Genomic DNA, 27,831 nt, shown 5'->3' on the forward strand with positions numbered 1-27,831 from the left:
TGCTAGTTAAAGCCAAATTTAATAGAAAGGAAGCTGGCTATGCCTGTCAGAGGTCAATCATCACAGCTCAAGGACAACTTTGCAGGAGTTCCTCTAGGTGTTATCCTAGGACCAACTATCTTTGGCTGCTTTATCAATGACCTTTCCTCCATCAGAATGTCAGAAGTCTGGATATTCATTGACTGTGCAATGTTCAGCACCATTCATGACACCTCAGATACCGAAGCCGTCTGTGTTCAAATGCAAGATGATATAGAGGGTTGGGCTGAAAAGTGGCAAGTAATATTAGCGCTGCAAAAAAGCCAGGAAGTGGCCATCTTCAACAAGAGAAACTCTAAGCATTGCCCCTGCTGTTCATTGGCATTACCATTGCTGGATACTCCATTGGCAACATCTTGGGGTTACCTTTGACCAGAAACTGAACTGAAATAGTCATATAAATATGCAAGTGCAAGAGCAATCAGAGGCTAGGAATTTTGTGATAACTCTTCCTGCTTCCCCATTACCTGTCCATGTACAAGGCACAAGTCAGGAGTATGATTATAACACTCTCCACTTGGCGGGATAGATGCATCACCAACAATACGCAAGAAGTTTAACATTATTCAGTTCAAAGCAGGCCACTTGCTTATATCCCTGCACCACCTTGAACATTCAGTCACTTTGCCACAGTGATAGCGATGTGGATCATCAGAAAGACTGCCTATGTCAAATTACCTCGATTTCTTCAACTTATTCAAAGTCCTGTTGATCTGATTCTACTCTGCATCCTTCAAGTCGGTCCTTAAGTCTCCAAATCCCATCCTTATATGGATTTCAATCCTTTCAAGTAGCCTCACCATTTTGTATTTGTAGTCTCCAACAACCCTACATCCCATCACTGAATTCTCTTTACTCAGTCTCCACCCCACAATTCATTTGCATCTCCCTTTGATCCACCTTTGATGGCCTTGCCTACACAACCAAGGTTTCTTTCACTGAAATTTCAATGTTTTCCACTTAAGAACCTCCCTAAAATTCAGCTTTGCTTAACTGTTCCATATTACAAATTAGGCAACAATTTTAAAATTATAATCCTAATTAAAGGGTCTCAATGACACTCATAAATGACTCAAGGTTCATTTTCACAATTTAATTGTCCCTGAGTCACTCAGCTTGCATAACATGCAGTGTAGGCCTGAAGGATTGTAGCCAAGTAAATTTCTTTTTTTCACTGGAATAAACTACTGTAAACTGTGATGTTGAATCTTAGTGAAATTCCTCACACTGTAATGGTGTCATGAAGTTTGGTAATCTCTGTTCAATACCTGTTGCATACTTACAACCCCACATAGTAGGAATTTTTAAGATTCCAATTCTGACAAGTTAATAAGCACCTGTACTACAGCAAGCAAATAACTGCTTGAAATTTTGCTTGGCAGTGGCCTGATTTGTAATAGATTTCTCTCTGGGTGTGGTATTACAAAAATAGCATTCAAAGACCATTCTTTAGTGTAGAATAAACAGAATATTATTGCCTAAGAGAATCTGGTTGTTAAGAGCAGTGTGATATGAGTATCTATGTTAAGTATTGATTTACCTTTGCAATATTAAAGATGTACAATATTAACATGTTAAATGATTCCTTATTGCATCATTTCTCAAAAGACCATAATGTAAGTACGTCATAGCCATAATATTTCATTGGCAATGTCAAACTGTTATAAAAGACTCATTGTAAAAGCCAGATAAGTTGGCAGGATTGTTTGCTGTAGGATTGGTTATCCTACTAGCTCATAATTTTGTTAACCTATTATCTGCTGCTGTGAGAATTCTTGGAGTTTGCACTTAATGCTCATACAACTAAGACCATCTATTACCATCTTTGTAGCATTACTGTGTTCAGCCCCTCTCTGAGCTCACCTGCTGCTGAAACCATCACTCATTCCTTCAGAGTTTACTATTCCAGTGTATTCCTAACTGGCCTCCCACATTCTGTAAACATGAAATCGTCCAAAATGTAGTTGTGCACATCTTAGTTTGCAGCAACTTCCAGACCTTTATCAACCCTATGCTAATTGATTTGCATTGGATACCCTTCAAGTGAATATTGTTTCTAAATTCTCGTTATTATCAGTCCTTTCCTAGCCTTAAACTTCCTATTTGTATATTCTCTGAAACCCCCACAACCACCCATGATACTTGTTCTCTTCAAATTCTGCAGTCCTGTGCCTCTCCAGTTCTAATTGTTCCACTGCAAGTGGCTGCGCCTTTGGTTACCCAGATCCAAAGGCTTTGGAATATCTTACATCTGGCTCATTCCTCCTTCAAGACACTAAGAACATTGAACAGCACAGCACAGGAATGGGTCCTTTGACCCATGACGTCGTACTGAACATGACGCCAAATTAAACAAATCCCTTATGCCTGCCCTTGGTCTATATCCCACCATTCTTTGCATATTCATGCAAAGACCCTTAAACGCCCCTATCGTATCTGCCTGTGTCATCACCTCTGGTAGCATGTTCCAGATTGCTACCATACTCTGTGGTTTAAAAAATAACTTACCCCTCACATCTCCTTTGAACTTTCCCCCTCTTACTTTAAATGAATGCCCTGTCGTATTAGACATTTCAGGTCTGGGAAAACAATTCTGACCATCAACACTTATCAGTGCATCTCATAATTTTATAGACTTCTATCATTTTTCCCATTAGCTTCCACTGCTCCAGAGAGAACAACCTGAGTTTTTCTAGCCTCTCCTTTATAGCTTAAAACCTCTAATCCAGACAGCATCCTGGTAAATCTCTTCTGAACCTTCTCCGAAGCCTCCTTCCTATAATGTGGGAACCAGAATGAAATGCAATATCCAAAGTGTGACCTAACCAAAGTCTGATAAAGCTGCAACTCGATATCCTGACATTTGTACTCAGTGCCCCAACCAATAAAGGCAAGCATGCCATATGCCTTCTTTACCACCCTATCTACTTGTGCTGCATCTCACACTTATCCAAGTTGAATTCCATCTGCCATTTCTCCACCTATATCTGCAACTGATCTATATCTGACTGTATCTTTTGATAACCTTCTACACAATCCACAAACAGCAGAGGTCCCAGTGCGGATCCCTGAAGAATACCACTAGTCATGGACCTCCAGTCAGAAAAATATCTTTCCACCACTCCACTGTGCCTTTTATGGGCAAACCAATTCTGAATCCAAGCCTACCATGCCGGACCTTGTCAAAAGCCTTATTAAAATCCATGTAAATAATATCCAATGCTCCACCTTCGTGGATCACCTTCGGCACTGCCTCGAAAAATTCAATCAAGTTAGTAAGACATGACCTGCTCACACATAGCAATGCTGACTGTCCCTAATTAGACCATGCTTTTCCAAATGCACATCAATTCTATCCATAAGAATTCTCTCCAATAGCTTCTCATCTACCAATGGTCTAAAGTTTCCTGGATCATGTCTATTTCCCTTCTTAAACAGAGAAACAATGTTAACTACTTGCCAGTTCTCTGGGACCTCTCCAGTGGCTAGCGAGGAAACAAAGATCTTGGTCAAGGCCCCAGCAACCTCCTCTCTTGTCTTTCTCAGTAACCTGGCGTAGATCCCATCAGGCCTTCAGGACCTATCCATATTAATGCTTTCAAGAGACCCAACACCACTTCTTTCTTGATCTCAAAATGCTCCTGCATTTTAGCTTGCTCAATACTAACCTCACTATCCTCCATGTCCTTCTCCTGGGTGAATACCAATGCAGAGTACTTCTTTCAGATCTTGTCCTCATCCTATCCTTGAGTGGTCTTACTTTCTCAGTGGTTAGCCTCTTGCTTTTAATGTATGTACAGAATGCCTTGGGATTCTGTTTAACTCTATTTGCCAAGGTCATTTCATGGCCCCTTCTTGCTCTCCTAACTCTCCTGCACTTCGCAAACAAATCTTTTCTGCATGCTTTAAGAGCATTATTCCTAAGGTTCAATGTCTAGAATTAAACACACCAGCCGGTGCCCAAAATTTAATAAAACGTATTCTTTTCTTTCCTTTTGCTTCTGTTACGTAGGAGGCCTTCGAAAGTGTGATGATGAGAGTTCAGAGGCATGATATTCCACTTAGAGTGAAAGGCATCGCTGGTAAGGTTAGGGAACAATGGATGAATATAGATAGTGAAGTTCTTGTCAAGAATAAAAAGAAATCCGATCTGGCCAACTTGGAACGACTGGTCTCTCGAAGAGTATAAAGTGTGTATGGGTATTCTTAAGGTGCAAATGAGGAAAGCAATGATAGGATATGAGACCCTTGGCAGATAAGGTTAAAGGTAATCCAGAAAGATTCTACAAATACATTAAGAGCAAAAGAGCAGCTCGAGAGAGTACGACCACTAAAAGATCAACAAGGTTGGCTTTGTGTTGAACCTCAGGAGATGAGAGAGATACTAAATGAATATTTTATGTTAGTTTTTACTGTTGAGATAGAAATAGAGGCTAGAGAACTCGGGGAAATAAATATTGATGTTTTGAAAACATTACAGAGGAGGAAGTGCTGGAGGTCTTAGAAAACATAAAGGTAGATAAATCTCTAGGACATGATTAGGTATATCCCAGGATGTTGTGGGAAGTTAGAGAGGAAATTGCAGGGTCCCTAGCAGAAATAGTTATGTCATCTATATAAACACGGGTGAAATGCTGAATGACTGGAAGGTGCCTAATGTTGTGCATTGTTAGGAAAGCTTGTAAGGAGAAGCCTGGAAACTGAAACCCATGAGTCTGACATTGGTAATGGGTAAGTTTAAGGTGATTCTGAAAGATAGAACTTACATCCAGTTAGAGAGGCAAAGATTGATTCAGGATAGTTGGCATGGTTTTGTGCAAAGAAAATAGTGTCTGACAAACGTGGTTGTTTTTTTTAATAAAGTAACCAAAAATTCATGAGGGCAGAATAATAGAAATTGTTTGCTTGGAATTTAGTAAAGCCTTTGACAAAGTTCCGCACGGTAGACTAATTAGTAGTTAGATCACATGGAATTTAGGCTGAACATGTCAATTAAGTTCAAAATTGGCTTTATGGTAGGTGACAGAAGGTGGTGGTGGAAGATTGTTTTTGGACTGGAGCTCTGTGACCAGCAGTGTTCCACAGGAATCAGTACTGGGTCCACTTTTGTTTGTTATTTATATAAATCATTTGGATAAGAATGTAGGAGGCGTAGTTAGTACTTTTGCAGATGACACCAAAATTGGTGGGATAGTGGACAGTGAAGAAGGTTATCTAAGATTAGAAATGATCTTCATCAATTGAGTCAATGGGCTGAGGAGTGGCAGATGGAGTTTAATTTGGATAAACGGTGAGGTATTGCATTTTGGTAGTGTAATCAAGGACAGGACTTTTTCAATTAATGGTAGGGCCCTGGATAGTATGGTTGAACAGAGAATCCTAAGTTTCAGGTACATAATTCTTTGACATTAGTGTCATAGGTAGACTGGGTGGTTACGAAGGTGTTTAGCATGCTTGCCTTCATTGCTCATACCATTAGGTGTTGGAGTTGGGATGTTACGTTGAGGTTGTACAGGACATTAGTAAGGCTTCTGTATACAGTTTTGGTCACCCTGTTATAGGAAGGATATTACTAAACTGGACAGGGGTCAGGAAAGATTTACCAGGAATGGAGGGTTTGAGATATTAAAATAAACTGGAAAGACTGGGACTTGTTTTCACTGGAGTGCAGGAGGTTGAGGGATGACTTTATTATGTTTATAAAATCATGTAGGGTATAGAAAAGGTTAACGACAAAGGTCTTTTTCCTGTGGTCGGGGAGCTCAAAACTTGGGGTCATATTTTTAAGGTGAGAAGAGAAAAATTTGAAAAGGACATGAGGGGCAACTTTATTTACATAGTAGTTTGTGTGTGAAATGAACTACCAGAGAATGAGGTGCCGGATACAAGTTACAATATATTTTTTTTAAATTTGGATATGTTAATGAATTAGCAGTGTTTGGAGAGGTGAGGGCCAAGCACAGGCTGATAGGACCAGTTTTGTTTGGGAACATGAACAGTGTGGACTAGTTGGACCGAAGTATCTGTTTTCCTGCTATATGACTCGAACAAAGCTAAGAATGTGATGTTTTATTTAAAGATTCCTTAATTCATTCTGCCACTTCTCACGATTTGTGTAAATATACATCCAAATCTCGGTTCCTGCGTGCCTTTTAAAATTGTGTAGTTTAATTTGATGTAATAAACAAGTGTTCATCACTATTCTTTGCTTTCCATCACTTCGGCAATTGTGGTATCCACACTCCATATTTTGGTAAGTCTGTTATATGACTCTTCTCAGCCCTACTTTGACTCCAATAAGTTGAAAACCCTAACTGCCAAAATGCGCTACATTTTCTGATTCTGTTCTCTCCCTGGCTGAATTAGTTGCTTCATTGGTATCTCTTAATTTAAATATAATTATATTGTGTTCATGAGATGTGGGTCTTGTTGGCTAGACCAGAATCTGTGACTAATTGTCCCGGAGAAGAAGATGATGAGCTGCTTTGTTGAAGCTGCTGCATTCTTAGGTGTAGAGGTACACACATGCTTTAAGGAGGGAATTCCAAGTTCTGACTCAACAACAGTGAAGGAGGACTGAAAACCTTCCAAGGTAGGATGGAGGGAAACTTGCAAATGGTGGCATTCCCATATTTCTATTACCCTTGTCCTTCCACGTGATCGAGGTCACAGGTTTGAACAGTATCAGAGGAGTCTTAGTGAGTTATTGCAGTGCATCTTGTAGATGGTGCTCACTGATGCCACTATGCTTTGGTGGTGATGGTAGTACATATTTAAAATGGTAGATGGGATATCAATCAAGTTGATTGTTTTGCCCTGCATTTGAGAGCTTCTTGAGTGTTGTTACAGTTGCACACTTCAAGATCAGTGGAGTCTATTCCGTCACGCTCATGACTTGTGCCTTGTAGATTGTGAGATAAGGTTTATTTAAACCTCGATTTATTATCTCAGCTGAATGACACTGTAGTGCTTCGAAAGCTAGTGCCTCCAAATAAATCTGTGTTTTATGATTTTTAACTTTGTCCTCTATTCCCAGTATTGTTCCCAGTTATAGAAATGTAGAATCATGTAGTTACAGAAGAGGACCTTCAGCCCATCACGTCTCTACTACCAAAAACATACTACTACCTATACTGGCCCACTTGTCCATAGTCTTGAATATTATGACACTTCAAACACTCATCCAAATACTTTTAAAGGTGGTGAGGTTTCCTGCCTCAACTATGCTCCAAGCAGTGCCTTACAGATCCCACCAGCCTTTGGGTGAAAGAGAGTTTCCTCAAATTCCCCCAAAACGTCTTGGCTATCAAAGTTTATGCCCCCTAGTTCTTGATCCTTTGACTAAGGGGAGCTGCTGCTTTTTTAGGCTAGTGAATCTGTAGAATTCTTTATGGCAGAGAGCTGAAAAGACTGGCTCGTTATGTATATTCAGAATGAGATTAGATATTTTTAATCAGTAAGGGAATCAGAGTTTAATGGTAAAAAGCAAAATAGTGATTTCAGGATTATCAGATCAATTGTTATCTCATTGAGTTGTACAGTAGATTTGATGGGCTGAATGACTTCCATCTATTCTTATATGTTATGATTTAATAGACTTTGCCAGAATGATATTTGCCACTATTCAGCCATCTGGATGTTGTCCAGGTCTTGCTACATATGGCCATGGACAACTTCAAAACCTGAAGAGTCATAAGTAATACTGAAAATTGTGCAATCATCAGCAAACATCCCCATTTCTGACATTACATTGAAAGTAAGGTGATTGATGAAGCAGTTGAAGGTCATTGGGCCTCCTTCGTGTTAGGTATGACTCCAGCCAGCATGTGATGGCAGGAAATTAACTGGTTCTAGGACCAGCTGAGGTAAAGTTGTGTGCAGCTTACTGACCCATTAAATCCCAGCCCCGCTTTCACTTTGAGATTGGCATATGCTCAACATTGACCTCCTGAGAGTTTGTAAGTATTATCTATCTATTACTGTTTCATACTTTTGGATGTAGATTTGCTCGCTGAGCTGAAAGGTTGATTTCCAGATTTTTCATTACCTGACTGGTCAATTTTCAGTGGACTTTATGCAAAACAATGCTGAAACTTGCTGTTTTCTATTTATATGTTTGGGTTTCTTTGGGTTGGTGATGTCATTTTCTTTTAGTGATGTTATTTCCTGTGGTGAAGTCACTTCCTGTTCTTTTTCTCAGGGGGTGGTAGATGGGGTCTAACTTGATGTGTTTGTTGATAGAGTTCTGGTTGGAATGCCATGCTTCTAGGAATTCTTGTGCATGTCTTTGTTTGGCTCGTCCTAGGATGGATGTATTGCCCCAGTCGAAGTGGTGTCCTTCCTCATCCGTATGTGAGGATACTAGTGAGAGAGGGTCATGTCCTTTTGTGGCTAGTTGGTGTTCATGTATCCTGGTGGCTAGTTTTCTGCTTGTTTGACCAATATATTGTTTGTTACAGTCCTTGCATGGTATTTTGTAAATGACGTTAGTTTTGCTCATTGTCTGTATAGGGTCTTTCAAGTTCATTAGCTGCTGTTTTGGTGTGTTGGTGGGTTTGTGGGCTATCATGATGCCAAGGGGTCTGAGTAGTCTGGCAGTCATTTCTGAGATGTCTTTGATGTACGGGAGAGTGGCTAGGGTTTCTGGACGTGTTTTGTCTGTTTGTTTGGGTTTGTTGCTGAGAAATCGGCAGACTGTGTTCATTGGGTACCCATTCTTTTTGAACACACGGTATAGGTGATTTTCCTCTTCTCTCTGTAGTTCCTTTGTGCTGCAGTGTGTGTTGGCTCGTTGAAATAATGTTCTGATACAACTTCATTTGTGGGTGTTGGAATGATTGCTTCTATAGTTCAATATTTGGTCTGTATGTGTTGTTTTTCTGTAGACACTGGTTTGAAGTTCCCCATTGGCTGTTCGCTGTACTGTGACATCTCAGAATGGCAGTTTGTTGTTGTTTTCCTCCTTTTTGGTGAATTTTATGCCAGCAAGGGTATTATTGCTGATCATCAAGCTAATGGACCTATGCCTTACCACCCACTTGACCTTCAACAACAAAACTTACAGACAAACCAATGGAACACCCATTGTATCTCCGATATCAGGGTTCTTAGCAAAGGCAGTATTGCAGAGACATGAGCAAACAGCTCTGCCAACCATCCAACCCAAACTCTGGGTCCGCCACGTGGATGACACCTTTGTCATCACTAAACGAAACATGTTCGAGGAAACCTTCAAGACCATCAATAATACCCTTACTAGCAAGAAATTCACCAAAGAGGAGAAAAACAACAACAAACTGCCATTCTGAGATGTCACAGTAGAGCGAACAGCCAATGGGAAACTTAAAAACCAGCATCTACGGAAAAACAACACATACAGACCAAATATCCAAATATTGAACTATAGAAGCAATCATCCCAACACCCACCAAGCTGTATCAGCTACATCCAAAACCTCTACCTGAGCCACAAATCTTCTCAAAACTTGCTACTGTTTCATACTATTTTAGGGCAGTGCATTGTTATGAGGGCACCCTCTCAACACCCTTTTGCTTTTGTTCAGTAGAGGTCCCAGCAGATGAGTTGGTAGCACATTGTTGATGTAATACCTCAGCCAACAGCTCATGAAAAAGCTTAAGTACTTAAGCAGTTGGTGTCAGCAACTGATTTTTCTCCATCAGTTACATTCATTATGGTTTTTGTGTGACATTTGCCAGTAATGACTTTCTTTGTATTGGATCTGCTGGTGAACCACTTTACTTTCATATGTCTTTACAAGTCCTGGGTCTTGAACACAAAGGCTTATAAGACAGTCAGAAATGAATGTCTAAATAACAAGAAATTACATTTTGTTCCAGTATGTGATTATCTGAAAAGGTGTGTAAATTAGATTGTGCAACTTTAAAATCGGATGCTATCTGATAAATATGCAGAATGATGTGTCCATTCTAGTGTCTGCTGGGAATGCACAGCCTGTCATTCTATGCGCACTCCACTCCTAGCAGCAACAGTCTTTATGTTGCCATAATGTAGGTGAAAGGTGAAGTGGATAAGTCCAGATAACCTTGAATATTGAATGATGTACACAATTGAATAAGGGAAAAAGAAAGAAGCTTATGGCAGCGAATGCCCTAAAGGAAGTGCATAGGGTTACTTAAAATTTGGGGAGAGAAGAGGCAGCATGGAAAAATAGTAGTGTGTAACACCAAGAGAAAATGTCTATGAATTTTAAACTATCTTAGTAGCAAGAGAATAACCAGGATAAGAGTAGGACCCATTGGGAGCCAAGGTGGCAATGTATATGTGGATCCGAAGGTTTTAAATAAGTACTTTGTGTCTCTCTACAGTAAATACAGGTACAATCATCAGGGAGATCGGACTGTAACATTGTTGAACAAATTTAGCATTGAGAGAGGTGTTAATGGGTTCTGGTCCAAAAATAGAAATATCTGTGTTTATGTGATAATAGAAATATTACATTCTTCCTACTTGTGTAGTCAACATGTTGGCCTGGATTTAATGTTTCCCCCACTGGGCATGTTTTTGTTAATTATATGTAAAATACATCAAGTGGCTATTCCATCGCCTTTTCACCAATTTCTGAAATACGCTAAGTGGGCAAGCACCATAATTGGCAGCCCAACTGCTATATTTGAAGAACTATTAATGAGTCAATCGAACCTTTTATAAAGCTCACTGACCTTGATAATAGGCAACTCATGCCATAATGTGTTTGATGCGGGCAGCTGGCCTTTATAAAATATTTTTTTTTACTAGGGCAAAAGGAAGGGCAGATGCTCTCCTCTAAGAGTTTGTCCCATATCTCCAACTTGCCACTTGTCTTTCACTAGTGATCTGCTGGGCCTTTGTCATGCATGTCCCATGTCACTACTGAGTCTTTGCGCTGCTGAAACTAATGGAGTTGTCAGGCAATTAGATTGAAGCTGAAAAATGTGTTGCTGGAAAAGTGCAGCAGGTCAGGCAGCATCCAAGGAGCAGGAGAATCGACGTTTCGGGCAAAAGCCCTTCTTCCCTTATGCCTGAAACGTCGATTCTCCTGTTCCTTGGATGCTGCCTGACCGGCTGCGCTTTTCCAGCAACACATTTTTCAGCTCTGATCTCCAGCATCAGCAGTCTTCACTTTCTCCTAGACGATTAGATTGACTGAGAGCTCCAGTAAGTGGGACTTCCTCCAATTGAGGGGTACAAGTCCACTGATTTGCCCATCCACAATGCACTGTGGCTGCAGGGTGGACTTCTGTACTGTCATTAGGCTGTTAACCAAATATCCTTCAATCAGGGGTCAATAGTTACCCACCTGTGTAACATTTAGTACACTTTAAGAACAGATGTAAAAATGTTAAATTGTTAGAACATGTGTTTTACCAATTAACTGTTTCATTAAAGATAGTCAACATTAATTTTCATGACTCCAGAATAATAAAAACTAAACTGCTTGCAGTAAAAATAATGAAACTTTTATGGATTTAAACTGTCATAAATCTACTGTAGTTGCACCATGTTTAGAAAAAAGATATTTAAAAGAGAGTTCTATCAATAGTTCCTCTCTAGTATTGGAAGGAAATTGATCTTGTAAGTTGTATCCCTTGCATTGATATATAAAAAATGTGGTTAGATACCATAAGTGTTGAAGTGCAAGTTCTCTAATAATGGGTGCTGATGTGAAAACAATCAATCTGCTTTTCTGATCTGTGACTGTCAGGTGGAACTTTAACATTTGAGGATAATGTTAATCATATTGAACGAAGCTTCAACATAGTTGACAACGCACACCTGCATACTAGTTCAAGTTCAAAGTAAACTTTTTCCCTTTTGCACAGTATACTCTTTCAGATTTTCCTGAGGAATTTTGGCACTTTGACTTGATGTTTGCCAACACTAAAGCTGTATTATTGTGAAGCTTTGGAAAATGTAAGTAGGTGATCATTAGCGCAAGTGCAACCTGTGTTAGTAAAACCAAAATGGTGAAAAATTATTTATGGGATTAATTAACCTTATACCGAAAACAAATGGACAGTTCAGCTCTACCTTATTCTCAAGCGGTCTAGACTTATTATTTACCATTTAATTTTTCATTCATTTATTTTGGCTTGGTATCCAGCTTCTAAAACAATCGAAGACTGTACTCTGGCAGCAAAGGGATCTACTTTTCGAACAAGTGCCCCATTTTCAGTTGTACAGTCTCACATAATGATGTCCATAATGATTTGTCAACTATTTTCTCATTTTATTCAAAATAATTCTTCTTTGATTTTTCCTTTGATTTGTCTGGAGTGATTAGTATTGTTGATCTCGAAGTCCACCAGCTTCTTGTCCAGGTTTTCTGCAGTCCTTCATTTTCTATCACAGGCAGCTGGCAAGCAGGTTTCTGCCAATCCTGTTGCATATTCTACCATGTGAGGCTCAGAGTGGTGAAGAGGTGGTTTTCAGTGTCTGTCTTTGAGGGAATTTCTGATCAGGAAACGTAAGCTAGAGTCTCATCATTTCACTGTGTGCTGTGCAACTGAGTGCTACCTGGCTCAGTAGATTATTTGATGCATAAGACCTCCTGTTACAAATTAGAACCTGCCAAATTGTTAATTATTTAAACTTTTGGTGGATAGTTCATTGTATGCTTTGTAAGAGTTTATTCAGTGGATTAGTTTTGGGGAAGTATTGACTCTAAGTCAGACATGGTGAAATAATTACCCATTTACTCTTTGTTGCCATCTTAGTGTCTTCTGTATTTCTACTGCAACTTAGAATTCCATTTCACTATCAACAATTATGTTGCACAGATGTTCCCACTCTGGTGTGCAGCATAGTTTTCCCTTCTGATTCCCAACTAAGTTCCTTGTAATCTCTCATCTGAATGTATTGATACATTCTGCGTTTTAGTTCGAGACGAGCTATTTGCAGGCATTACAACAGTGACCGTACTACAAAAAAAACAAGAATATTGTCTGTAAAGTGCTCTACAATATGCAGTCAACATGAACCATGTTATTAAAATGTAAGTCCTTCTTTCCTTCGTTTTTTTTTTAATTCATTCAGGGATGACGGTGTCACTGGTAATGCCATTATTTATTCCCATCCCAAATTACTCACATTGCTAGTGGGTCTGGAGTCTCATGTAAACCAGACCAGGTAAGGTTGGTAGTTTCTTTCCCTTAAGGGCATTAGTGAATGAGATGGGTGTTACTAACTATCAGCAATGGATTCATGGTCATCATTAGATTCTTAATTCCAGATAATAACTGAATTCAAATTCCACAATCCTGCTGTAACAGGATTCAAGCCCAGGTCCCCAGAACATCGTCTGGGTCTCTGGATTAACAGTCCAGTAATAATACCACTAGGCCATTGGCTCCCTTCATAATGTTATACACCTCAATCATGTCGCCCTCCGTCTTCTCTGTTCTGGAATCTAAACTTATCTAATCTCTGCTTATTGCTCAATTTCTCCATCCCAGGCAACTTCCTGGTGAATCACTTCTGTACCTCCTCTAGTGCTATCATGTCCTTCCTGTAGTGAGGTGACCAGAACACACTCAGTACTCCAGCTGTGGCCTGATCAACACTCTGTGCAACTCCAGCATTACCGTTTTACACTTATACTCTGTGCCATGACTGATGAATGTATACTGCTGAGGCTGTAAGGCTTTGGCAGACCACATTTGGACTATTGTGAACAGTTTTGGGCCTTGTATCTAGGAAAGAATGTGCTAGCTTTGTAGGGCATTCGGAGGAGATTTACAAGAATGATCCTGGGGATGAAGGGCTTGTCATATGAGGAGTGGTTAAAGACCAGTGGTCTGTACCGGGAGTTTAGAAGGATGAGGGAGGTGGATCTCATTGACACTTACAACATACTGAGAGGCATGGATAGGTTGGATATGGAGAAGATGTTTCCACTAGTAGGAGAGACTAAGAGCTGGGGCACAACTTTTAGAACTGAGATGAGAAATTTCTTCAGCTAGATAGTGTTGTATCAGAGGAACTCATTGTTGCAAAAGATTGTGGAAGTAAAGATATTGAGTATATTTAAGGCAGAGATAAACACATTCCTGATTAGTAAGAGGATCAAGGGATACAAGGACAAGACAGGAGACTGAGATTGAGAAACATGTCAGCCATGATCAAATAGTGGAGCAGATTCCGTGGGCTGAATGGTCTAATCCTGCTCCTATATCTTATTGTCTTAAAACTGGTGAAGCTTGAAGATCATCATTTGCTCTTACTGAAATACCTGAGGCTAGCGTCTGCATCCTAGATCAGAAGGAGAAATGAGGAATGAGAGAGAAAGTGGGACTGAATGAAGCAAGTCAATCTTTACACAGTCAAAACTAACAAAGGGAACTAAGTAAGTGTTTTTGGCTTCACCAGTTAGATAGAATCCAAGGAGAGAGACATACCTGTGTTGGAGGTGAATTCAAACTAATATGGAGAAACATTATTTTCACATACGCTTTAGAACATAGAACATTACAGCGCAGTACAGGCCCTTCAGCCCTCGATGTTGTGCCGCCCTCTCACACTAATCTGAAGCCCATCCTACCTATGCTATTCCATGTGCGTCCATATGCCTGTCCAATGACGACTTAAATGCAGTTAAACTTGGCGAATCTATTACCATTGCAGGCACAGCATTCCATACCCTTACTACACTGAGTAAAGAAACTACCTCTGACATCTGTCTTATACCTCTCTCCCCTCACTTTAAAGTTGTGTCCCCTCGTGTTTGCCGTTCCCATACTTAGAAAAAGGCTCTCCCTGTCCACCCTATCTAACCCTCTGATTATCTTGTATGTCTCTATTAAGTCACCTCTCAACCTTCTCTCTAACGAGAACAGCCTCAAGGCTCTCAGCTTTTCCTCGTAAGACATTCCTTCCATACCAGGCAACATCCTCGTAAATCTCCTCTGCGCCCTTTCCGAAGCTTCCACATCCTTCTTATAATGCGGTGACCAGAACTGTACACAATACTCCAAGTGTGGCCGTACCAGAGCTTTGTACAGCTGCAGCATCACCTCCTGGTTCTGGAACTCAATCCCTCTATTAATAAAAGCCAAAACACTGCATGCCTTCTTAACAACTCTGTCAATCTGGGTGGCGACTTTCAGGGACCTGTGTACAGGGACACCAAGATCTCTGCTCATCTGCACTCCCAAGAATCTTACCATTAGCCCATTACACTTTGGACTGAGTAATCGGAATGCAAAGTATCACCTCACACTTGTCCATATTAAACTCCATTTGCCACCTCTCAGCCCAGCTCTGCATCCTATCTATGTCTCTCTGCAACCTAATACATCCTACGTCACTTCCACAACTCCACCGACCTTAGTATCGTCCGCAAATTTACTAACCCACCCTTCTAAGCCCTCATCCAGGTCATTTATAAAAATGACTAACAGCAGTGGACCCAACACCGACCCTTGCGGTACGCCGCTAGTAAGTGGACACCAAGATGAACATGTTCCATCAACTACAACCCTCTGTTTTCTTTCAGCAAGCCAATTACTGAGCCAAACTGCTATGTCTCCCACAATCTCATTCCTCCGCATTTTGTATAATAGCCTACTGTGGCGTACCTTATCGAACGCCTTGTTGAAATCCATATACATCACATCAACCGGTTTACTCTCATCTACCTGTTTGGTCATTTTGTCAAAACAGTCAATAAGATTCGTTAGGCACAACCTACCCTTCACAAAACCGTGCTAACTGGCCATGACCAAATTATTCTTTTCTAGATGGTTATAAGTCCTATCTTTTATAACCTTTTCCAACACTTTCCCAACAACTGAAGTGAGACTCACTGGTCTGTAATTACCAGGGTTGTCTCTATTACCCTTTTTGAACAAAGGAACCACATTTGCTATCCCCCAGTCCTTAGGCACTATTCCTATAGACAATGATGATTTGAAGATCAATGCCAAAGGCTCGGCAATCTCTTCTCTTGCTTCCCAGAGGATCCTAGGATAGATCCCATCCGGCCCAGGGGACTTGTCTATTTTCACACTCTGCAGTATTTCTCATACCTCTTCCTTGTGAACCTCAATCTCTTCTAGTCTAGATGCAAGTATCTCTGTATCTTCCTCGCCAACATTTTCATTTTCTATAGTGAACACTGTCGAAAAATATTTATTTAGTTCTTCCCCTATCTCCTCTGACTCCACACACAACTTTCCACTATTATCCTTGATTGGCCCTAATTTAACTCTCGCCATTCTTTTATTCCTGACATACCTATGGAAAGCCTTAGGGTTAACCCTGATCCTATCTGCCAACAACTTCTCATGTCTCCTCCTGGCTCTTCTGAGCTCTCTTTTAGGTCTTTCCTGACTTCCTTGTAACCCTCAAGTGCCTTAACTGAATTTTCACATTTTATATATCTATGGAAGAAGCTGGTTAGCAAAATCATGGAAACACAATATTCAAATAAATTTGGTTCAGGATATGTGTGAAAGCATATGAGTAACTTAAGAAAATATTTGAAGTAACTGCAGCATGTTTAGAATATATGTGTGACTTTGGGGCTGATTTCCAAAGCTTTTCTATCATTGTGCTTAGCACTGCTTGAATTTGTTGACAGAAGTTGATTGCTGTCATTAGTCAACAAATTCACGATCATTATATGCAGGAAAGTAAAGGAAGAGGCCAAGTAAATTCTGCATTCCTGAGGAAAAGCTGTGGAGCTATTCAAGTTTTCAACCGAAGTGTAATAAGTAAATTAGTACCTAGTACAGCAAGGAACTTCAAACAATTAGATTATCTTTGAAGTGTAATTATTGGTTATGTATGCACAACATTTGATACAGAAAATAGAGTTCAGCCTTAGTGATACAAATTACTGAGATGTTATGTTTTTGCTCTTTCATTGGAGTTGGTGTGTTTCCAGTTGTAGAAATCCGATTAGAAGTGCTTTTCTTCAATTGAACCTTTCAGAAAAGCTGCTTAGTTTAGTGCCAGTTAGAACTGGATTGGTAGTGCAAGTGTCCCAGTTTATGTGTGTCGAACTTTTTTCCTTCCTATCATGTTTTGCAAATTGGACCTTGCTACATTGTTGAGGAGGTAGTGGTGTGGTGATGTGTCACTGGGCTCAGAATCCTAGGCTAACACTCGAGGGACGTGGGTTCAAATGCCACCTTAGTAAATGGTAAAGTTTGTATTCAAGAAATATTTGGAATTTTTAATTAAGGTGATTAAGTCCCGTCGGAAAGGTAATCTGCTGTCCTTACCTGCTCGAGCCAACATGTGACTCCAGAACCACCACAATATGATGACTTTTAAGTGCCCTCTGAGCATTTAGAGATCAACATTAAATGCTGGTCTAGCTACATCCCGTTAATGAGTTTTTAAAAATTAAAATGTTCGGGACTTGCTTTTGTTAAGGCCTTGATTAAATTGTAATGATTAATCAAAGAGCTGTAACATTTAAAACACATAAAATTCCATATAAATGTCAAATCTGGTAATGAAATAATGGCTGATCAAAAGCTTCAAAGGTATAACTGGAGCAATCAGACTTCCAAAAAAGTACAGCATTCACAACTGTCACTGCGGAATGATTTAATACTTTGGTGCAAGTATGATGGGCTGAATGGCCTCCTGTGCTGTAACAATTCTTTGATGTTGTTGCTACTGGAGGCACTGAGGTTATTGAGCGTATTATCCTTCAAGGTGGATTACACATGATTATTATTGTTATGTGGTGCAGCCATGCAGATATGCATAATGAACTGTTTTCATACGTTTGTTTTTACCATTCTTAATGACTGAGCAATTGGTGAAAGCTACAGTGGGTTGAAACATTCAGCAACAAGAAGGATACTCAAAAGATATGTTTTGGTGAACCTGTGACATCGTGACAGAGACTGAAATAAGAGCAGAACTCCAGCATAATTCAAGGAATGATGAAACGCAGGAAAACAAAGCAATCACATTTGTTCTGTCTACATAACAAGAAATGGAGCTGTGGCTTGGAAATGAGCAAAAGCCAATTATCAATTCAAACTGGACTTTAGAACAAACTGGAGTACAGAAAAAGAAATGCATCTTTTCTGTATTACCATCGCTTCAGGCACTTTTGTTTTACTAGCATCTAATATAGAGTCATACAACACTGAAACAGACCTTTCAGTCCAACCAGTCAATGCTGAACGTAATCCAAAACTAAACTAGTCCTACCTGCCTGCTCCTGGCCCATATCCCTCCAAACATTTCCGATGTATGTACTTAGCCAAATGTCTTTTAAACACTGTAATCGTACCAACATCACCACTTCCTCTGGAAGTTCATTCCACACACGAACCACCTTCTTTTAAAAAAAAAAGTGCCCTTCATGTCTATTTTAAATCTCTCTCCTTTCACCTTAAAAATGTGCTCCTTGGTCTTTAAATCCTCCAACCTAGGGAAAAGACAACTACAATTAATTCTGTCTATACCCCTCATTATTTTATTATCTTCTATAAGGTTGCTTCTTGACCTCATACACTCCAGTGAAAAATGTCCCAGCCTACCCAACCTTTCTTTCTAACTCAAACTTTCCATACCTAGCATAAACATTTCTATTATATCCTATCTTTTACTCGACAAGTAAACACTATTGAGGAGATCATTTCAACTTGACATAGTTTTACTGAATGAATTGATGTCACAGATGGCATGTTAGTTCCTCTTAAATTGCATCACAATTTCCCTCGGTAGTTCAGGGATGGCAGAAAGCTACTTAGTTATACCTGTTCTCTGTACCATTTGGGCATTTTAGGTCAGATAGTCTATAGGTTGGATATCACCTATCACTTCTGAGCCGTGAGGAAACAGACTGACCTTTGTGATCAGGAAATTGGTAAAAGCTGGTTTCCTTAGAATCTGTTTAATTTTTTGGGTCACAAGACACATGATTTTTTTGCCTCCCTTTCTTGGTCAAGCCAGACATATTGAAGAAACTGGCTAGTTGTCAGGAGTGTAGTTTTGCAGCATAATTTTGAAGTCAGAAAGATGATGAAAGAGGGAAAGATCAGAGGCTTCCTGAAGAATTGGATGGGTGCATGATCGTAGAGGAGTTGGTGAAACAAGTACACATGATCCTGCAAGTAATTTGAAAGGCAATTGCCTTCTGGATCCACAAGTCCTGATCTCCGTTTAGTTGTTGAATTTCTTGAGGCCTTGAAATCTCTGCCGTTGATTTACATTCTAAATGATGTTATTTAGAATGGAAGTTGCTCATATAAGTTATAGTTGGCATGCCTTCTGGGAAATGGATTGGTTGCACACTGAGTGTAAATGAAGAATTTGGGTTCTTTAAAGCAGCCCTTTAACATCCACATCACCCAAAATTTGCTTGGATTTGGATTTTAAAATTCACCTGAATAGTTCTCTCAGACACAAAAGGTGGGCAGTTTTAACCCCTAAAAATTAGTGGATTTGTCATTTGGAGATGGTAGTCAGCTCACTTCAGACTTGCCCCATCTGGTTTTAACTGTTTGAAGTTGTATATTGTCATTGTACTGCAACTTCTACTTTAACTGATGCCATCTGGGAAAACTGGTAATTAAAAAGCAGGAATGACTGGATCCAACAGGTTGGTGCAGATATAGCGCTACTTGTGAGCCAGGCAGAACAGGAACACTTCCTCCAGAACCAACAAGCAGCACCCCCACCATCTAGTATCAGAAAGTTATTACATCATGAAAGGAGGCCATCTTTGTTGGCCCTCAGCTATTACCCCTACCACAACCTTTTGAGCCCTCCACCAGTCTCCTGTGACAGCCCTCAACTGAGTTAAATCTTAAGAGTGCTTGGAAACTTATACTTTCAGGTCTCTTCCACACCTCCTTATTTCCCCCTCCACGCGCCCCCCCCCCCCAAAAAACTTACCAGTCAAAACCTGCAACAGTAAGTATCTGGGTCTTGGTGTGGCAGGTACACATGTGACTCAGCCAACATTGTCTATCTTATACGTTGCAGGCAAGGATGCCCGGAGGCATGGTACATTGGGGAAACCGAACAAAGGCTACGACAACGGTGATATGGGCACCACACAACAATCAACAGACAGGAGGGTTCCCTCCCAGTTGGGGAGCACTTCCGTGGTCCAGGACATTCAGCCTCGGACCTTCGGGTGACCATCCTCCAAGGCAAACTTCGGGGCAGGCAGCAGAGAAAAGTGGCCGAGCAGATGCTGATAGCTATGTTCGGTACCCATAGGGAGGGCCTCAACCAGGACCTTGGGTTCATGTCACATTACAGGTGACCACCATTGCACTACACACACACAGATACTCCCCCACACACACACACACACACACACACACACACACACACACACACACACACACACACACACACACACAAACACACAGACACGCATACAGATACCCACACACACACCCTTACAGACACACACACTCCCACACTCACACATGCACCCCTCACAGACTTAAGACACTTTGCACTCACTACACACACACACATACACTTTCTCACACTTACAACCCCCAACCCAGACAGACAGACACACACAGACAAAGACCCACATGCACACATATTTTGTGGGGTGAATTTGTACTTGCAGGGTTACATTGTACTTTGCTCAAAAACTGCATGCATTCATGTAGGAACTGACTTTGAGAGGACATTGGCTACTGAAATAGCAGGAGCATTACAGCTGGAATATACTTAAAGTATAAAATTACATGTTTTAAAATATAGAATGAGGACAGACCATGTGAACTGAACGGTACCATTTTGAGGGGGACAGAGAGAAGATGTGACTCGTCTTCAATCCAGTTGGACTGCCAGAGAAGGAGAACTTGTTATGTTCTGTGCACTTTATCTTTTCTATTGGTGTTAGTCTCTAACATTATCTCCTGGTTCCAACAATTTGTTAGTTCTTTTCAGCCCCCCTCAATAGAACTATCAATTGCTTGACAAGAAAATCAATCCTTGCTTAATTTAGATGCTACCTTGCCCTACCTGTACAGGTCAACTCCCCCAGAGCTGGTCCCAATGTCTTAGGAGTCTCAAGCACTTTGACATGAACTAAGAAATGTGAACTAAATTATAAAAGAACATCCAAGTGGAGGCAAAATTCCAAGATGACATTTGTGGTAGTTATTAAACGAACCTTCCTTCTTGTACTAATAGAAAATAAATTATACGCAACTGCTGTGTTTTACTGTTCTTGCATAGTGGATCCTTTCCTTGCCACCCACAGAAGCAGTCTGATCTCCCTCCCTCTCTCCCTCTCTCTCTCTCTCTCTCTCTCTCTCTCTCGCAATGACTAGCACAACTTGTTTTAATAAGATTAAAACATTAGTCATTGACTTGAATGGCCTATCCTCTGTCAGCTGAACCAACTATCTATTACTAAGATATGAAATAAGCTAAGCATGTCTGTTTGTGAGTAAAGGAGAAAGTAAGGACTGCAGATGTGCTAAATCAATAAGTGACTTGCTGGAAAAACACAGCAGGTCAGGCAGCATCCAAGGAGCAGAAGAGGACATCCAAGGACATAAGCATTTCATCAGGAGTGTGTGTTGGGGGGGGGGGGTGGAGCTGAGAAATAAATAAGAGGATGGGACTGGGGTAAAGTAGCTGGGGGGGGACGGTTACCTCAGATTACAACAGGATCTTGACCAGATGGGCCAACGGGTTGAGAAGTGGCAGATGGAGTTGAATTCAGATAAATTTGGGTGGCACAGTGGTTAGCACTGCTGCCTCACAGCGCCAGAGACCCGGGTTCAGTTCCCGCCTCAGGCGACTCTCTGTGGAGTTTGCACTCTCCCCGTGTCTGCGTGGGTTTCCTCCGGGTGCTCCGGTTTCCTCCCACAATCCAAAAATATGCAGGTTAGGTGAATTGACCATGCTAAATTGTCCGTAGTGTTGGTGAAGGGGTAAATGTAGGAGTATGGGTCTGGGTGGTATACGCTTCGGCGGGTCGGTGTGGACTTGTTGGGCCGAAGGGCCTGTTTCCACACTGTAAGTAATCTAATCTAATCTAAAAGTAATCTAATCTAATCTAAAAAAATGCGAGGTGCTGCATTTTGGGAAAGCAAATCTTAGCAGGACTTATACACTTAATGGTAAGGTCCCAGGGAGTGTTGCTGAACAAAGAGACCTTTGAGTGCAGGTTCATAGCTCCTTGAAAGTGGAGTCGCAGGTAGATAGGATAGTGAAGGTGGCGTTTGGTATGCTTTTCTTTATTGGTCAGAGTATTGAGTATAGGAGTTGGGAGGTCATGTTGCGGCTGTACAGGACATTGGTTAGGCTATTGTTGGAATATTGTATGCAATTCTGGTCTCCATCCTATCAGAAAGATGTTGTGAAACTTGAAAGGGTTCAGAAAAGATTGACAAGGGAGTTGACAGGGTTGGAGGATTTGAGCTATAGGGAGAGGCTGAACAGGCTGGGGCTGTTTTCCCTGGAGCGTCGGAGGCTGAAGGATGTTCTTATAGAGGTTTACAAAATTATGAGGGGCATGGATAGGGTAAATGGGCAAAGTCTTTTCCCTGGGGTCGGGGAGTCCAGAACTAGAGGGCGTAAGTTTAGGGTGAGAGGGGAAAGATATAAAAGAGACCTACAGGGCAACTTTTTCACACACAGGGTGGTACGCGTATAGAATAAGCTGCCAGAGGATGTGGTGGAGGCTGGCACAATTGCAACATTTAAGAGGCATTTGGATGTGTATACGAATAGGAAGGGTTTGGAGGGATACAGGCTGGGTGTTGGCAGGTGGGACTAGATTGGGTTGGGATATCTGGTCAGCATGGATGGGTTAGACCGAAGGGTCTGTTTCCATGCTGTACATCTCTGTGACTCTAATTATTAAGTTAGCCTGGAGCAATATTTTGTAGAGGAGGGCAATAGGTGGATGCAGGTGGGAGGTAATTGTGATAGGTCGGTGGGGGAAGGTGGACAGGTTGGTAGCAAGTTGGAGGGTTGGATCTAGAATGAAGTGGCGAGTCATTCCAGATCCAACCCTCCAACTCAACACCACTGTCTTGACCTGTCCATCCTCCTTCCCACCTATCAATTTCAACTTGAGATTGATGTTGGTTTCGCAAAATGTTGAGGTGTTAGGGACCAAGGTGAGTCACAGTGCAAATACATTGTGTGGGTTTGTTTCATAGATCAGGCTTGAAGGGCTGAATAACCTCATGCTGTTTATATATGGTGGAATGGTGGTCTCATATTGTGGATAGTTTCTTCCACTCTGTAGCAATTCTGGGCAAAACAAAAAGATTATCTGTTGTTGTGTAATCTTTGAACAGCTCTCCAACTCTACTCCCTGCAGAAGATGTTCTTGATTTTCTGTATTACTGATATTACTAGTTACTATCACTTGCAAACTGTCTTTGGCTCATTCGAAGCTGCCAGAATGCTGTCCTACAAGCACATTGTTCCTTACAGCCTTACTAAGATGAAAACAGTTTATTGTATTATCTTTCAACACTGTTTTTGTTTCTAAAATCTCAAAGCAATTGAAGTTCCTCAAGCCATATTTCTGAGCGTGGTATCAACCAAATTGAACTTATTGATTTGTTTTGACTGTTCATTTTATTCTATTTCATATCTTTCACCTTGGTTGTCAGTTAAACAAGATAGATCTGATAATATAAATTCTATTTCATAGGGATAGACTGTTGTATTTGTGGATTACTTGGTTAAACACTCCTTAAAGGCAGCCAGGTACAGGCAATAAATGCTGGCCAACCAGTGATGCCCACATCCAACAAGTGAATGAAATTTCTCATAACCCTAGCTTCTGCTGTTCTGTGTTGTACATGATGCTACTTAAGCTAACCATAAGAGTAAGATGGTGGCTTAGTGGTAATATATAAAACCTCAGGGTAATGGTGTGAGGATGTGGGTTCAATCCCACTATGGCAGCTGGTGAAATTTGAATTCATTAAAAATCTGATAAAAGGGAAAATAACATGTCCAAAGGCAACCATATAACAACTACTGATTATTGTAAAAAGCAATCTGGTTACTAACGTCCTTTAAGGAAGTAAATCTGCCATCTTCACCTAGTTTGGCCTACATGTAACTCCTGACCCATAGCAATGTGGTTGACCCTTACGTGTCATTTGGGCAACTAGGGATGGGCAATAAATGCTGGTTCAGCCAGCGACACTGACATACCATGAATTTTTTAAAAAATCAAGACAGGTCAGCTACTGTGTAAGACAGTCCCTTATTTCAGGTGCTGAAAATCATGTTTAGGCCTGGACTCAACATATAAGTCAACCTCACTAACCACTACCACCACCCATTTCTATGAAGAAATATGGCACTCAAGTAGAAGTTGACCTTCTAGAACAGGTCATATATGGCGAACAACAAACAAAAATGGAAATTGCTGGATACGTTCACGTCAGCTAACATTTGTGAAGAGAAAGATAGGTTATGTCAGAGTTCAGCTACAGTTGTTAGAAAGTCCAAAGCTTTATGGAGACTGCAGTAATGACAACTGCACTATAAATAATTAGTATTTACCACATGGAAATTGAGAAATATCAGAACTGTGACCAAAACTGAAAATAAAGATTGTTAGCCATTCTGATTCAAGATTTGTAACTCTTTTCCTGAAAATGTTACCATTTCATAATGGTTTAATTTACTGCAATAGGAAAGTTTGCTATATACATTTAAATATTTCATAATGTAGTGGTTTTAAGAGAAAAAAAAGTGGAGTAAAATACTATGCTGCTGTTTTAAGGCTCCACTCCATTAAAGATGTTAAGTCCCTGAATAAAGCAATGGCTTTGTACATTGAAGCAAATATTGGGCTATCTGGCAGACGTGCTGACCTACTCGCCCTGTGTGGTTTGTGCAATTTCAGCAGAGGCCCTGTCTGCAGCTCTGCTTCACAAGGAGCTGCTCACCAGGCAGATTGTAACTAACAGAGGCCTTCTTGTTCTCCTCACCCTTCTAGGGCTGGAAGGTGCATCTCATGGGAAGAGATGGCTGTAAAATGAACCTCCGTCGAATGCAGACATTACAGAAGACACAGCAACTCCAGCAAGGTAAAAGATTTATATAAATCAGAGCCACCTTAAGAGCCAAATTTTAACTACTTCATCAATTTAAAGTAAATGAATATGCTTACACAATTAAGGATTTGGAAATGTCATTTTACAAATACAGAAACAGTAATCTTTGACTAATCACCTGTCATTGTTCTAAATTCCAGAGATGACAAACTAATTCTTCTGAATCTCACCTCATAGGCTATCCCTTTCATCTCAGAACAAACAGAGTAAACATTTGCCCTTTTAAAGGCAAACACATAATTGCTTGTGTAAAGAGTCTGAAACTGTGTGCAGTATTCCAGGTATGGTCTCACCAATGCCCTTTATAATTGCAACAAAATTCCCTTCTCTTATGCTCCATCCTCTTGTAATGAAGGTGAGCATGCCATTTTTCTTAAAAATCAAAGAACTGTAGGTGGTGAAAATCAGAAACAAAAATAGAGATTGCTTGAAAAATTCAGTTGGTCTGGCAGCATCTGTGGAGAGAAAACAGAGTTAACATTTTGGGTCCAGTGACCCTTCTTCAAAACTGAACTTTAATGACGTCTTTAAGGTGCAGTTTTATTATTTTTGGAGGAAAATTAATTAATATGCAATGTGGGGATATTTATTGATGATTGCACTGTTAATTACCATTTTGATTTCTCAGCTGCTGAAGCAGTCTGTTCCTATCTGCAGCAATCCATTCGAGTTGGTCAGTACATTAGTACCAACTGACTTTTGTGATGCATGAGCAATGACCATTCCCAGCAAGAGAGAGAGTCCAGTTACCTCCCCATGCCATTGAACAAAATTACCATAATTGAATCTTCTGTGTGAGGGTTGCAAATCAGAAGATCAGCGAGAAGAAGGATCTACTGGCAATGGGAGGTTTAGGAAGATCTGTAGCAGGCATAAGTCCAGTACTATAGTAAAAAGTTATTTAATCTATCAATGTAACATTACTAAAGGCTTCAATTTACAAGGTATTTTTAAAATCTGATAAAGAAAACCCTACAGAACATAGTTTCACTGTGGATTCTTATGGAAATCAGTGTTTCGTGTAAAGTCACAATTTTTCAGGAATGCAATCACATTTGAAGTAAGGACTTAATACATCACAGTTTAATTGACGCATGTGAGATTTATGCTTAGCTCACCTCATTGAGTTTACAAACCTTGTATTCACAAGTTGGTGACTTCCAGCTCGAGTACTGATTTATAATGAAAGACAGCTGCTATAATTTATGGCAGAGGACATATGTTTGTTTCCTGACACTTTAAAGTGCATCAAACTTGAGCTGAAAGTTTATTTACTTCTCACATTTTTTCTGTTTACATTAACAACCAGCAAACTGTATATATTTTGGGCTGCTGCTATGTAGCATTCCTCTTGGTTTGTTCCTGCCAAGTTGCTTAAAATATTTGATTTCAGTGAACTTGTCCCATCGCCTTGATTACAGCAGTATTGGACTTTTGCTTAAAGTAAACTTTTAATTTTTCTTGTCACTCTTCGTACCACTGGGACAATAAGATGAAAAATCCTTATTAAAGTCAAATAAATGTTTTTTTCTTACTTTATAAACAGAAAAATCTGGGACTCTGGCTACTTCTAGGTCTGGTACCACTGGGATTAAAGGACGTTCCCCACCCTCCAGCAGCAAAATCCCTGCTCCAAGAGCTGGATTAAATAAAACAACAAACTTATCTTCAAATCGACGATAAACTCTCACCATACAAGGTCAAGTTATGGCAATAAACCTTAAAAAAAAAACTCTGCACTATGAGTATTGAACAGTCAGATTGCAATGTCAGTTCTGGACACGCAGGGCTGTGAAGTAATTGACGGGTGAAAGACTGTTTGCACGAAGGCTAATCACAGTAGAACATGCTTCTGATCTGTTGGAGTCATTTTGATGTTCTGTGAAACATCCATCTCAGCCAGGCTAGCCTTCAACTTAATTCCTTAAAGAATTCCATTGGTACTAAGGAAATTATTTTTGTTAAATGATTAAGCCTCTTCTAAATGAAAACAGAACTGTAAAAGTACACAATAGTTATTTTGCAACACATTCATCTGTTATGCTATAACAAGTTATAATTTGCTACATGCACATGTATAAAAAGAAAACAAGTAGGAAAACAACAGGTTTGGAAAGGAATTTAATCACATTGTTATGATTGATCAATTATAGCATTCCTTTGGAATATATTAAAGACTATACAGAATTATCTCTTCTAAACTGAATGTATCACCAACAACACTTTCATTTGTAGTGAAATACTACATGGGTTTGAAGGAGGTGCTGTACTTTGATAGTTGGTCTTAAGTTCAGAGACGAAAGTTTTTCTTGACTAATTATTTGAATAACATGCAATTCATCAGAGAATTGAGCTCATCGTGGCAGGATAAATCATTCACTGTTAATAGTCAGACTGAAAGCTGGAACTGTTGTTCACTACGTAAAATCTTGCTAATATAAGTGGTTGCAGTAAACTAGTTTTATGCAATAAATCTGTGAATCTGACACTGGAGATTAATTTAAGATAAATTGAGAAAAGCTAGACACCTGAAGCTCCCATTACAGTTCTTTCATGCATCTGTAGCCTATAAGTCTGATTGCTGCTTCAGTGTGAATAGAATCATTGATTAGAGTAAAATGACATAGCTTTGCTTCTATAAACACTTATCAAGGAAAATACTGTTGGTAAAAATACACTCGGGAGAATCATGAAAAAACATTTAAGGTATTATGTTTCTTGTTTTGAT

The 27,831-nt window shown here is 40.1% G+C and overlaps 1 protein-coding gene across 7 annotated transcripts in view; it reads left to right on the forward strand.

The window, feature by feature from the left end:
- The window catches only part of cep104 (centrosomal protein 104), a 198,703-nt gene extending 171,413 nt beyond the window's left edge, over positions 1-27,290 (forward strand). For 6 of the 7 annotated variants that reach the window (XM_072586743.1, XM_072586744.1, XM_072586746.1 and 3 more), the window contains 2 exons: positions 20,014-20,295; positions 24,986-25,076. In XM_072586743.1, the coding sequence (XP_072442844.1) occupies positions 20,014-20,253 (240 nt within the window). In that variant the 3' untranslated portion in view covers positions 20,254-20,295; positions 24,986-25,076. Of the gene's footprint in view, positions 1-20,013; positions 20,296-24,985; positions 25,077-26,649 lie in introns of those variants that run through there. The other variant, XM_072586748.1, reaches the window with a different exon arrangement.
- The last annotated feature ends 541 nt before the right edge of the window (positions 27,291-27,831 follow it).

This window comes from Chiloscyllium punctatum, chromosome 16 (assembly GCF_047496795.1).
Source record: "Chiloscyllium punctatum isolate Juve2018m chromosome 16, sChiPun1.3, whole genome shotgun sequence".
NCBI lineage: Eukaryota > Metazoa > Chordata > Chondrichthyes > Orectolobiformes > Hemiscylliidae > Chiloscyllium > Chiloscyllium punctatum.